Source organism: Nansenia antarctica, assembly GCF_963989245.1.
Source record: "Nansenia antarctica genome assembly, chromosome: 1".
NCBI lineage: Eukaryota > Metazoa > Chordata > Actinopteri > Argentiniformes > Microstomatidae > Nansenia > Nansenia antarctica.
In genome coordinates, this window is record NC_137674.1 from 108,341,398 (window position 1) to 108,355,450 (window position 14,053).

General features: G+C 44.6%; 3 protein-coding genes across 4 annotated transcripts in view; 1 reads left to right on the plus strand and 2 right to left on the minus strand.

Annotated features, from left to right (window-relative positions):
- The first annotated feature begins 271 nt into the window (after positions 1-271).
- On the plus strand, positions 272-2,777 carry LOC308175920 (ribonuclease P protein subunit p21-like). Its single transcript, XM_080550498.1, has 5 exons — positions 272-400; positions 1,091-1,191; positions 1,577-1,659; positions 1,799-2,002; positions 2,110-2,777. The coding sequence occupies exons 1-5, from the start codon at positions 344-346 to the stop codon at positions 2,169-2,171; spliced, it is 507 nt and encodes a 168-aa protein (XP_080406624.1). The 5' UTR covers positions 272-343; the 3' UTR covers positions 2,172-2,777.
- Positions 2,778-2,851: 74 nt separating this feature from the next.
- clcc1 (chloride channel CLIC-like 1) lies at positions 2,852-11,325 on the minus strand. 2 transcript variants are annotated; one of them, XM_080543157.1, is made up of 10 exons: positions 10,675-11,325; positions 9,535-9,642; positions 9,235-9,345; positions 8,863-9,087; positions 8,183-8,323; positions 7,795-7,894; positions 7,075-7,172; positions 6,187-6,333; positions 4,814-5,602; positions 2,852-3,637 (listed from the first exon to the last, which is right to left on the minus strand). In XM_080543157.1, exons 1-10 carry the CDS (start codon positions 10,831-10,833, stop codon positions 3,533-3,535), a joined length of 1,983 nt encoding a protein of 660 aa, XP_080399283.1. In that variant the 5' UTR covers positions 10,834-11,325; the 3' UTR covers positions 2,852-3,532. The 2 variants fall into 2 exon arrangements, with proteins under 2 accessions (XP_080399283.1, XP_080399282.1); XM_080543156.1 differs by having other exon boundaries at positions 9,535-9,645.
- A 1,576-nt stretch (positions 11,326-12,901) lies between these two features.
- Positions 12,902-14,053, minus strand: part of LOC308156281 (WD repeat-containing protein 47-like) — a gene marked incomplete at both ends in the record, with an annotated part of 19,130 nt that continues 17,978 nt past the window's right edge. Inside the window, 3 exons of the mRNA XM_080529626.1 lie at positions 12,902-13,044; positions 13,285-13,503; positions 13,982-14,053. The exon at positions 13,982-14,053 is cut by the window's right edge and continues 60 nt beyond it. Of these exons, the coding sequence (XP_080385752.1) occupies positions 12,902-13,044; positions 13,285-13,503; positions 13,982-14,053 (434 nt within the window). The remainder of the gene's footprint in view (positions 13,045-13,284; positions 13,504-13,981) is intronic.

The following is a 14,053-nucleotide window of genomic DNA, read 5'->3' on the forward strand; positions in this document are numbered from 1 at the left end:
ATCAAAACATGCTGTGTTACATGAAACGATGAAGAATTTAGTTCATTAAGACTTAACTAAGATTATTTTTTTGGGGACAGGTGGATTCGAACCCTCGCTGAAAGCACAGCAAGAAAATGTCAATAAAAGGTCAAATCTCTGTTTCGGGCACACGCGAGTCGCACTGTTTGTCCCATTTCAGGGTCCATAGCTGCACAGCCAGAGTCCAGTGTGTTGCTGCTAGCTAGCATGTTAGCTAGGTATCCCCAGATAGGATTTGTAACCCATATGAAATACACATGTTCGGTATCTTTCTAGTATCTATCTTATCTGTCTGGTTCGCTGGCTAAACCCATTCGTGTCAATGGCAGGAAACCTGAAAGACAAGGAAGCCTATCAGCGACTCAACTTTCTGTATCAGGTCGGTTTTTCTTGATGTGAGAGTCACATTTCCTCCAATGTTGTTCAGTAATGTTTTATACGTGTTTAGGGTTAACATATACTGGTGTTTTATACGTGGTTAGGGTTAACATATACTGGTGTTTTATACGTGGTTATGGTTAACATATACTGGTGTTTTATATGTGGTTAGGGTTAACATATACTGGTGTTTTATACGTGGTTAGGGTTAACATATACTGGTGTTTTATACGTGGTTATGGTTAACATATACTGGTGTTTTATATGTGGTTAGGGTTAACATATACTGGTGTTTTATATGTGGTTAGGGTTAACATATACTGGTGTTTTATACGTGGTTAGGGTTAACATATACTGGTGTTTTATACGTGGTTATGGTTAACATATACTGGTGTTTTATACGTGGTTATGGTTAACATATACTCATACTGGTGTTTTATACGTGGTTACGGTTAACATATACTGGTGTTTTATACGTGGTTATGGTTAACATATACTGGTGTTTTATATGTGGTTAGGGTGAACATATACTGGTGTTTTATACGTGTTTAGGGTTAACATATACTGGTGTTTTATACGTGGTTATGGTTAACACTGGTGTTTTATACGTGTTTAGGGTTAACATATACTGGTGTTTTATATGTGGTTATGGTGAACAGATAATAATGACACATATTTTTGTTTCCTCCAGGCTGCTCATTGTGTTTTGTCCCAAAACCCAGAGAACCTGGAGTTAGCTCGTTTTTACAGCTTCACACAGAAGACCATCGCAAAACGTTTGGTGTTGAGACAGTGAGTAACATGCCCACAATAAGTTAGAGTTAACACGGTTTAAATGTTATTATATTCACAAGATGCACAACACATTTCTGTTGTATTGTTGGAGCATGACATGAGCGTGATATGAACATGATATGAGCATGATATGATGTGAACATTGCAGCAATTTCCCTCACGCTACAGGCGTGGCCAAACCTTAAAAATATTTAAATCTAATCTAAAAACCTTCATGTTTTGCAGCAGTTATGATTAAATACAAACACTTATATCAATGTCTTTTATCCATTAACTATTGTCTTATTGAATGTTTTATTTTTTAATAATGTATGTAAAGCACTTTGAATTGCCCCTCTTGTATGAAATGTGCTATACAAATAAACTTGCCTTGCCTTTGCAGAGACCCATCGGTAAAAAGAACATTATGCAAGAAATGCTGCTCTTTGCTGGTACCTGGAGTGACGGCAACCGTAAGACAGAGAAGTAATACCTCTAAAAAGTAGTAACTCTGTACAGTGTGTGGACATGGTTTTGTTTTGGTTAAGCCTTGAGGTCATATTGTGTTTTTCCTTGGTAGCATACCGTACTATGGTTGGGCTAACCAATGCTTTATTCTGTACAGGGACTAGACAGAGGAACCGTGTGACCGTGGTGCGATGTCTCAGCTGTGGGCAGAGCAAACGGTTCCTGAACGATCCGAAACATTGTCTCTGGGTGGATCGACCTGAAGCACAGCTGGAGAACCAGCCCCAGCCCCAGAACCAGCCCCAGAACCAGCGCCAGCCCCAGAGCCAGCCACAGAGCAAGCCACAATCAGCTAAATATGGTACCAGTCCCAAACCGTCCTAAAGCACCCCCGATGATCAAAAGAGACGTGATACAATTGCTGAGATAGTTCCTTACCCTTTCGGCGTTATCTTTGTTCTTTCTCAGCTGCAGAACAACGCCCTTCCACTGGAGGGTTGCAGGAAGGCGGGACCGGGACCGGGCCCTGACCCAGAAATCCTCCATGGGATCTTTGTCTTCCCGGCACCGGTTGCCTCCATCCAAGCCTTGAGTGCAGTGGACCCCATCTATACATCATCATCATCTTCTTCTTCTTCTTCTTAGGAGTTTAATGGCAGCTTGCATCCTTGGTGTTGCATTACTGCCATCCCATGTATATGTTACGGTACATGTGGGAATACGGTACATGTGGGAAAACTAGGATTAGGTGCTAGGGTTAGACATGCCAGCATGTACCAAGTCGACGTAGCACCTAACCCTAACCCTAGTTTTCCCACATGTACCGTATTCCCACATGTATCGTAACATATACAAGGTGTAGACTGGGTTAGTGAATTCAGATGAACAGTGACATGCCTTAGCCATCCTGTGCAAAGTGAAATATTTATTTATTAAATGGGTCATTTTTGTATACATCCCACTCTGTCTCTGATGACGGCCCAGTTTCTCCAACCATGCGTCATCCATCTACATTGGGATTGATTCAGTGAACTAAGTGGTTGTGTGAAAATGTATTTTCTTTTTGATGAAATAGGTTGAAGATGGTCAGTAACACTGAATGTATTTGAAATGGTTGTTTTGGCTACTATTTAAGATTTTCCCAAAATACATCACAGGATTGGAAGACTTTTTATTTTATTTTTCATAAACATTTGAAATAAATGCAATGTTACAATTAATTGCTCCAATCTAATCTAAAGACAAAGCATATTCCTGGCAGAAATATGTGATGTGGCCCATATAGAGAGAAGGAGCAGTGTAATTCCTGAAAAGAAGTGTTACTATGCTTCCTTCCTAAGCACTGAACCATAACATTCAACCTCTGGACAATACAGCCAAAAACATACATCGGGTGATGTCAATATCACACTGAGAGAAGTCATGAAGTCATTACCTTGACATGTCCAGCGGTTCAATACTTCATATTTTATTAGACAAAAGTTCCCACAATCATTAACAACAATATGCACTTTCCCAAATGGTACCAAAAGCACAGGTCTATGGCTTATTCATGTATAGAAACAAAACAGTACAGTGTATTTATTTAATTAAATTGGGATAATACTTTTCGTATAAAACAAATTATGTTTTATCTTATAGCTGCTCACTGGTCACTGCAACCATAGCTCGATAACGAAATGCATAATGTCTCCAGAAATGGTAATAAGGCATCAAGAAGTCAGTACACTGATTTGAGATTTGGCTCAGGTGTAAACAGCGAGGACATTACACCCAGTAAACAAAACAGAATTGTCTTCTATAGTCCATAGGACGTCCTAGAAAGACGTAATCTGAACCCACATTCCGGCTTCCCTGAGGACGTCTTTTGGACTCTGTTTACTGGGACAGTCTACAGGATCAGCGACGGCGGGGCCGTCTCCTGTACGGGCACACGGGCAGATGAATATTCCCCTGAGACGGAGGATGTCTTCTCAGCTACCGAAGCCTCCTGCACCTGCAGACAGGACGTACACAGAAACATTAGTGAACATTAAACTAAAGCCAAAGTATGAGAAGTAGGGTTGCTGCCTTCTATGTGGAGAAATAAGGGACCACCCTCCCCCCAAAGTCCTACATCTTCTCATCTTCTCTCCCCTGGTGATGCAATGATTTATGGGGGACTCGAATACACCGATACACACGGTTTGAAGTGCTTTATTGCAAGACAAGATAACAAAAGCATATAATAATAACTTAATTTTTATCTATATATAGATACACAGATATCTATAATACATAGATACATATATATATACACCTGTCCCTTATACAGGAGGGTCCAGTGTGGCAACCTTGAGAAGCCACTGCCAGTACAGCACTTAGACTACAGCTCATTCCAAAACAGAATGGTGGGGGTGAAGGGTGTGTGGTATCAACAAATAAATCAAAACTACAGGATCATTGACATATCATCCAAAATCAACATGATTGGAAGGAAGGAGTGGAAGGAACATGCACATTGACCAGGCGAACAAGGGATTACGACAGCAGCACAGCACAATGGTGTACAAGCGTATGGGGGGGGGTTTGATGCCGAAAAGCAAATAGCAACTAGATTTGTGTAATTAAGAATATATACTGTTACTGTATTTACCAATTGATGCAGAATCTGAATCATCTTCTCATTAATGATACAAGGGCGATACTGTGACATTCAAACAGATAAGAAGGGAACCTTAGATCACTTTGTTGTTTACACTGAGTGCCAAGCTTACAATGGAACACATTTGTGTCACGTTCTAATGCTTTGGTCCGCATGTCGGGATCTGATGTAGCCTAATGATCAGACTTTTGTTTCAAAAAATGTGAATACATTTCCGCGTTGTTGAAAATCAACGACACACATCGCTAGTCTACTAACACAGCTTGTTTTGTGAGCCTGCTAACAATGTCAAAGTAGTGTTCTAGTTAACTAGGTAGCAGTGGGGGGGATTACTCACCGAATCCATTGTGTTGTTGCAGTATTTTGGCTTGACTAGCGAGTGTTTGTGTTGTGATTCTCAACAATGTTGAAACGTAGTTCCGTGTTTCAAAAAAGAAAAGGCAGAACATTTTCATTGGTTGGCCCGATATGCGGACCAAAGCGTTAGAACGTGTCACATTTATTTCATCAGTGGGGTTAACAACTTACATCAGTCCCTTGTGCTGCCGGTGAGGACGGCTCTTCTCTCCTCAGCTCCAATGGGCTGTCAGTCCCCGGACCTTCAGATGCCAAACTACCCACATCTACAACAGCTTTAGAACCAGGAAGTCCAGAAGCCACAACACGACCCACATCTACAACAGCTTCAGAACCAGGAAGTCCAGAAGCCACACGACCCACATCTACAACAGCTTCAGAACCAGGAAGTCCAGAAGCCACACGACCCACGCCAGCTCCAGCACCAGGGGGGGGTTTAGCTTCTGCTTTCACAGGAGGTTTAGCTGGAGATGATTTCACCTGCGAGTCTTTCTCTCTTATTCCAGCCCCAGCTTCAGATGTCTCCTCCTCCTCGTCCTCGCCTCCCTCCTGGACATCTGACTCAGTCTCGTCCTCTGTCGTGGGGGGGTCCGTGTCCTCCACGTCTTCCGGCCGCCGCCGCCGCCGCTGTGAGTCGACGTCGTCCTCGCTGAAGTCCGCCGCGTTCCTCAGGGTCTCGACGGTCACGCGGGTCGGTAGCGGTCTGGTTCTAGGGGGGGGCCTCCTCTGTCGTAGGGGGTTCCCGGCCGCCGTCCCCTGGTTGGCTCTGCGCCTGAGCGGAAGCTGCAGGGCTCGCTGCGGAGCGTCCCCCCCCGCCAGCGGGTCGTGGTCCGGTCCTCTCAGGCGGGCGGGCTGGGGGCCGGTCTGGTCCAACGCCGGGGGAGGAGGGTCCCTGCGGCCGCCGCGCAGCGTCCCAATGAAGCCGTGGATGGCGGCCTGGCTGCTCCCGTAACAGAACACCTGGTGACCCGGATGAAAAAAAAACGACAACAATTTTGCCGCTCGTCAAAGCGATGCAGAAACAGAAATACAGAACGAAAATTGTATTATTATGGTGATTCTACCAAATAAATAAATACATAAATACCGGGAAACAAAAATGTCACGTTTAAGGGACGGACATTTAATCATAGCAATCACAGACACAGAGCATACCTTTCCTCGTTGTAAAAGTGGAGGGTTTTGCTTTGGTCGTCATGTCGGGATCTGATGTAATGATCAGACTTTTCTTTCGAAGAATGTGAATACATTCCCACGTTGTTGAAAATCAACGACACATCGCTAGTCAGCTAACACAGCTTGTTCTGTGAGCCTGCTATCAATGTAACGTAGTGTTATAGTTAACTAGGTAGCAGTGGGGATTACTCACCCAATCCATTGCGTTGTTGCAGTATTTTGGCTTGACTAGCGGGTTTGTGTTGTGATTCGACAACGCTGACAAACGTAGTTCCATGTTTCAAAAGAAAAGTCGGAACATTTTGATTGGTTGCCGACATGCGGATCAAAAACACTAGAACGTGTCACGTATACGTAGGGGTCCGTACCAAGATGGCGAGAACGATGGTGATCAGGACGGGGATCTGAAGGGTGACCGGCAGGTCCTTGAGAAGAGCTCTGAGGAACTCGCTGATCCCCTGGCCGAAGTGCTTCAGCGGCTCTGTGAAGAAGGTGGTGATGGTGACGGAGAACGCCTGGAACACAAGGAAAGTTTTTTTTATTTTGTTTTTTGTTTTTTGTTTGTTGCAGTGGGGCAGTCTCACTCTTGTTTTTTACTGGATAAAGACAGTGGAGAGAGACAGGAAAGTAAGGAGGAGAGGGTATGTCAGCAGGGCATGGGCTGGATTCTAACCCATGCCGACATGGGCATGTGTGTGCACTGTAATCCGTGGTTTTAGACCACTGGACCACCCCAGGCCATGGTGCTAGACCACTGGACCACCCCAGGCCATGGTGCTAGACCACTGGACCACCCTATGGTGCTAGACCACTGGACCACCCCAGGCCATGGTGCTGGACCACTGGACCACCCCAGGCCATGGTGCTAGACCACTGGACCACCCCAGGCCATGGTGCTGGACCACTGGACCACCCCAGGCCATGGTGCTGGACCACTGGACCACCCCAGACCATGGTGCTAGACCACTGGACCACCCCAGACCATGGTGCTAGACCACTGGACCACCCCAGGCCATGGTGCTAGACCACTGGACCACCCCAGGCCATGGTGCTAGACCACTGGATCACCCCAGGCTACACAAGGAATGTATGGATAACATTAGATCATACTGCATTTCATAACATAAATATGACACAGGATTGGCAGCGCGAGGTTACCTTGGTTGGTGGTACTAGCAGGATGGGGTTGAGCATGAGGACTAGTTACCTTGGTTGGTGGTACCAGCAGGATGGGGTTGACCATGAGGACTAGTTACCTTGGTTGGTGGTACTAGCAGGATGGGGTTGACCATGAGGACTTCGTAGTATTTCTTACAGGGATCATCCTGGAGTGTCATGGTACTTCTGAACCACTCTGGAGGAAAGGCATGAAGGGTATTATAGTATATTATATGTTACATATACAGGGTTACCACACCTTCTGAAACATCAAATTCAAGCACCTTTCAAGGACTTTCAGGGACTTTCAAGACTCAATTCCCTCAAATTCAAGGACCCAACATGGCATAGTTTGAGACAGAACTAGTTAACGAGCTATGTAAAACAATTTTGAATATTTTCTTTTTCTTTTCTTTTTTTTTTGAGAGAGAGAGAGGGGAATTCAAGCACTTTCAATGACCCATGTCTATTTTTAAGACCTTGATTTCTTTTTCTCAAATTCACAAACTTTCAAGGATTTCAAGGACCCGTGGGAACCCTGTATATATCATACAACTTATATTATATAGGGGTATTATAGTACGTGACAACATGGATCAGAAGAAGCTTCAACCTTTGTCATTGAATAAGAGTACAACGAAATGTATTCTATGCTCTAGGCCAGGGGTCAGAGCCATAGAAGGCAACTCTGGAGCGATTAGGGGTTCAGTGCCTCGCTCAAGGACACTTTGACACATGGCCAGCCGGGGTTCGAACCGCCGAGTTGCCGACCTTGCGATCATTAGACGAGCCACAAGCTAGGGTGGTGATCACCTCACCCTTCAGGTTATCACTCCAGTCGATCTTCTTCATCCCGGTGCACTTCTCGTTCACGCTCTCCATCTTAACGATGTTCCTTTGGTGCTCCGCAAAGGCGATCTGTTAGGTATGAATTATATTGTCATTCATACAGACATTTTCTAATAAGACAGTGAGTTCCAAATATATTCTTAAAGGTGATATAAACTACATGACAGACAGATTACAGTGACATCTCTAATTCCTACTGTGCTTGGTGGTACGTATATTACGCTGACATCTCTAATTCCTATGGTGCTTGGTGGTACGTATAGTCATATATCTTGTAAAGATAGAACCAGTGGTACGTATAGTGGTATACCTTGTAGAGATAGAACCAGTGGTACGTATAGTCTAGTAGTCATATACCTTGTAGAGATACAACCAGTTCCAGATGATACTGAGGAGGAAGCAGATGGCGAATATCCTCTTGAACTGGACGAACCAGGAGACGACAGACCACATCTCAGTGCAGATGATGACTGTGATGATCAGGACACACACAGACACCTGGAAGAGAGATAATATTCCTTTAAAACACAGCTCAATATGTTTGTCCTAACAGAATCTGCCAAAAGGCAACTTCTTGGCTGGCCTAGTCACCTGACCGTAGGGGTTTGAACATTACCTTGTCACACACAAACATAAAGAGGACAGTGGAATGCATTTGCACCCACGTCAGATAGGCCTACATGTAAGTAAGTAGCCTTGAGAACCGATGGTTCAGGATTCTATCCCCTGTTTCCGTAGCGTGAGGCGGCTTGATGTACAAGTACACCCCCCGGATATGACGCTGGTATGTCGCAGGGTCTTACACCCCCCCCCCCCGCCAATCCAACCCTTAATGCTGAGTGACAAGCAGGGAGGCATCAGGTACCATTTTTTGGTACCGTCTTTGGTGGTATGACTCGGCCGGGGTTCGAACTCACGACCTCCTTATCTCAGGGCGGAAGGCCCGACACTCTAACCTCAAGGCCACTGAGGCCTACGTGCTTCACAAGAGATGTTACGAGACGAGTCACAGGTGGGGGGGGGGGGGAGAAACTCACCTTCATAACTGTGTCGACCTCCACGCCGAAGGTGTCCTCGAAGTGCCACCTCCAGGCCTCGTAGTCGTGCGGTTTGAGGTCCACCAGTATCTGGCTGACGGCGTCGTCCAACGCCCCGGTCCTCCAGCTCTCCACACCTTCCAGAAGCTTCTGGATCTCCGTCACCGCTTGGCGAGACAGTTTCACTTTGGCGTCGTAGTGAACGTCGCTACGCAGATCGCTGGGCTGAGGAACGGAAGAAAAAAAACTAATCGTAGGAAAGTTAAGACAGGGTGAGGGCTCTACCCTAGGTGAAATCATTAGAGGATTTTTTTTTCTTTTTTTACGTCAGAGTGAAAAAGCATATTTGAGAGAATCCCAAAGCATACGTACAAGCCCAAGTCTTTTAATTTCCTTCATGAGCTTAGTGAGGAAGCGCTTAAACACGGGGTTACACGACGGCTGCTGTGAGACCTCTGTCATCCTCCTCTTGTGTGCTTCAACCTGAAAAAATAAGTAAAATAATAATAATAATAATAATAATAATAATAATAATAATAAATACATAGTAAAACAACACAGAAAACCGATCAGCCCAGGTCACATCAAATATCTCTACACTCATCCCAATGTCACAGTTTAGCAGAAAGTGTATTGACCTGAAGTATAACACGTTCCTTTATAACCACTTACCTCTTTTTGGAGCACCTCGACTTTGTTATTGCACTCTGTTAAGCCCTCTTGATCCGAGTCTTGGACATATTCCCTTCTTTTGGTGGGTACATTGGGATAATTTCCTGGCTGCTAAAGGTCAGACTTGTTAGTTTCCAATGAAAGATGGGATGTAGAGTTCAATACCAGGCCTGCAGATTCATGGTATATGTTTACAGGACTGTGTAGCCTAAATCTTGCCAGAGACTGTTGCTGATAATGACACTCAAAGAAACTCATATCATGGCATTCATAGGCAAGGACACACATGCACTCATGAGCAGTGGCGGACTTACGCCGAGTGCACACAGGGCCATTGGGTTGCATCGTTCTGGCGCAACCTGTTGGGATGGACTTGACGTACTTCAATGTGCGATGCAGACGCAACAACTCTACTGTGTTGCTAGCGAAGTTTCCCACAGAAGTGGGGGAAAAAACGTCAGATCAGATATATAAACGGGTTATTTTGATAAACTGGACACATTTTGTGAATATATATGGTTACTTTCTCGCCTGAAAACATATAAAAACGTAATAAAATGACATATTAACACTTGTAGAGCCAAATTACAGATTTTAGCCAATGGCGGCCAAAATTGAGGATTTAAAATCTGAGGTGAGAGCTCCGGGCAAGAAACTACTTCCGGTTTACTTCCGGATCCAACCCAACGCAAAAAGCTGATTTTTTTTCACTGATTGCCGCACCCTGACTGTCAAGAAACGCAATGCAGAGCAAGGCAACTGATCAACGCAACGGCCCCATTGAGATGAATGACTTCCGGTGCAACGCAATGGCCCTGTGTGCACGCAGCTTCAGGCTGTTTGAAGGGCAGGGGCGAAAAGAAAAAAAGGGCACCTACTGCACAACATGGGACCCCATCAGTGCACATGGTCAAGTTTAGACCATTGGAAGGGCAGCCAATAGGGCACATCCTCTAATTTCGCCATTCAAAAGGGCATTTTTGACACTCAAAAGGGCACTTAAGACAGACGTTTTTCAACTGTGGGGGCACCAGGATGGGGCGGTCGCCCCCCTGCCCCCCCTTTAAGTCCACCAGTGCTCATGACATGAGGACACATGCACGAATGTGTTAGGTTATTATTTCTGTTTGTTTTAGCTACCTCGGCGGGCTTTCTCATAGTCTTGGTGCTGGCATCGTAGTTCAACATGTCATAGGGGTCGATCCATTCGTCTTCATCCTCCTGCCCCGTGGCTCCTAGTGACAGGCTGAACACCAACACTATGGCGAGGCAGATCTCCCGGGACCGGCGTGGAAACATCTCAACTCAGAGACTCACAGCTGATCAACAGAGACTCAATCTGACCAGAGATCCTTCTACAAAGACTTCATATCATATCATACCTCTGCATGAACCAGACACTATAATAATTATATTTATATTATTATAAAAATATATTAAAAAAATATTATTATTATTAGATTATAATAAGATTAATAATAATCCCAGCACATAAATAACGACCCGTACGACTCTAGTCTGGCTCCAACACTAACATGTAAACATTTCAGAGTTAATCACGCTGATGTTTTAGTAAATACAGAGTAACGATCTGTCTCTCAAGGTTGTTAAAAGCGAAAGAGAAAGAGTTAAATAGATGTCACCGCCCAATGTCACTTCCTAAAAAACACAAGTGCTGAACTTGTGTGCTGAAAAATCTGATATTAGTGAATATTATTAAAAAGCATTATTTCCTCGAACAACCATGAATATACTCGTTCAACATAGATCGCATTGTTGTTATCATGTTTAGCTCCGTCCATGACACGTGTCAAATGTTTTGCTTCCGGGAAACCTTTGACCGCAAAAGACCGAAATGGAATCATGGGAGATGTAGTTTTCTGTAGCGGCTAGCGCGAGCCTAAACACAAATTGAGTACTTGCAATCTCACACGCTCTATCGAGAAGAGAAGCGCTTCTTTTTATTAATTGTCTTATTATATTGTTAAATGTTTATCTATTTATGTTCTATATATATATATATATATATTCTTGCCATTTAATTTTTTTCTTACTATCCTTCTTTTTCTATATTTTGTAATGCTGTATGTAAAGCACTTTGAATTGCCCCTGTTGTATGAAATGTGCTATACAAATAAACTTGCCTAGTTTCAACCACACTTCAACCGAATATTCTGTTTCAACCATCTTCTAATTGAAGAAGAAGAAGAAGAAGAAGAAGAAGAAGGTTTTATTTGCCATGCAATCAACTTGTCAGTCAATTGTTGGAATTTGATATTTTTTGCTCTCGGCACAGGGTCATCCATAGTCAGCGCCCCAATTGCAAATAAGTCTCCAAACCTCCAAAATGATTAATATAGCCCCTTTTAAAAGTAAAAACTTAATGAACATACACTTACAACCCAAGAAAACAAGAATTGATAGAATTGATAGTATACCTTTATTTAATATTTACAGTGACAAAAACAAAATTAAAAGTATCACATAAAAACCACAAAATAATATCATACCCTTGAAATTCTAAAGTGCAGCAAGACTATCATAGGTTAATCTCAGAACCCAGAATCTAATCTCTCGAATTGAGACTAGTCATAGGAGATTGGCCAATTTGGACACTGACAGGTGAGTGTAAAGGATTAGTGTTAAATAATGATTATCTTTATAAAGTACATGCCAAAATGAATTTCCATGCTTCTTTCTCCACATGTGTATAACAACCTCCCTCACCGTGTATAACATACATTACAATGGTATTATTACAAGTCTCATATTCTGGTGGCACATAATTCATCCTCTAACAGCCAAGTCACTCACTCCCAATTAGCTACTGTGCAAGCAAGCTTGTTCCAAACTATATTGTCCAGTTTAAATACTTTACACTAAAAAATAAGTGAACAATTGTTACACTATTGAAAGACAAGAAACATCCCCACACAAACCCTGTAGTTTACACCATTCTTCAACCACAACGATATGATTAAGTCACACTTCGTTAACTCTTTCACAAGCATCGCGAGTTAGGGATCCTTGTTTGAAAAGTGGCAAAAACCGACATCTTTCTGTTAAGATGAGAATCCTAAGACACTTGAATTACAAGCTATTAAACGAAAAACAGAAGAGTCAAAAGATAAAGCTTTGGATACAGATAATGTCTTCTTTTTTTGCATTTTGAAATGCAAGCACATTCAGAATTCATCAAACGGTCACCTCAAGGCATATTACACACACACACACACACACACACACACACACACACACACACACACCTACAAGATTTCTTTCAGGGATGTGGACTATTTTGTGCTTTTTTGGCCAGTAGTGTCCCTGGTGCAGTGATGGTGGTCTCAGGGGCTCTGTGACGGGGGTCTCAGGGGCTCTGTGACCAGAGTGTGACTGTCCTGTCTGCGGAGGAGGACAGGAAGGAGGGGTCGTGTGTGTGCCACCGGCACTGGATCACCTTGTCCCCGTGCTCCGCTGCCACCGTCAGAGGAAGCTGCTTTGTCAGGTCACCTGCCATAAACACACACACACACACACACACACACACACACACACACACATACACTCACACAATTAGGCACTGGCTCTCCAAAATGTCTGTGTGTGTCTGTGTGTGTCTATGTCTGTAGATGTCTGTATGTCACGGTGTGTCCGTGTGTGTGTGTGCGTCCGTGTCCGTGTGTGTGTGTTGTGTCCGTGTGTGTGTGTGTGTGTGTGTGTGTGTCCGTGTGTGTGTGTGTGTGTGTGCACCTTGCAGGTCAGTGATGACGACCTTGTTGTCGTAGGAGCCAGTGAGCAGGTAGTGCGCCCCGGGGGAGAAGCGCACGGAGCGCACGTCGCTGGCGTGCGGCCGGTATGTCTGCACCATGCGCCCGCCTCTGATGTCATAGAGCACGCAGCTGCAGTCCTCCTGGCCCGTCGCTAGGAGACGGGCGCTGGGGTCCACCGCCACCGACGCCACGGGACTCCCTGAGGTGAGGCGTGCAGAGACAAGAGGCTGCGGTTAGCGGAGGTACTCACTGCTACATGGAGCCTAGCATCACTGCTACACGGAGCCTAGCATCACTGCTACACGGAGCCTAGCATCACTGCTACATGGAGCCTAGCATCACTGCTACATGGAGCCTAGCATCACTGCTACATGGAGCCTTTAGCATCACTGCTACATGGAGCCTTTAGCATCACTGCTACATGGAGCCTAGCATCACTGCTACATGGAGCCTAGCATCACTGCTACATGGAGCCTAGCATCACTGCTACATGGAGCCTTTAGCATCACTGCTACATGGAGCCTAGCATCACTGCTACACGGAGCCTAGCATCACTGCTACATGGAGCCTAGCATCACTGCTACATGGAGCCTAGCATCACTGCTACATGGAGCCTAGCAACTGTTGACATTGACTGGAAAAATCCTATTATAACACACTGGCGTCATGACACCCACCTGAGCCATGCAGGGCGGGGCCCACCACCCTCACACAGCTGGGCGCCCGCAGGTCCCAGAAGCGCACCGTCT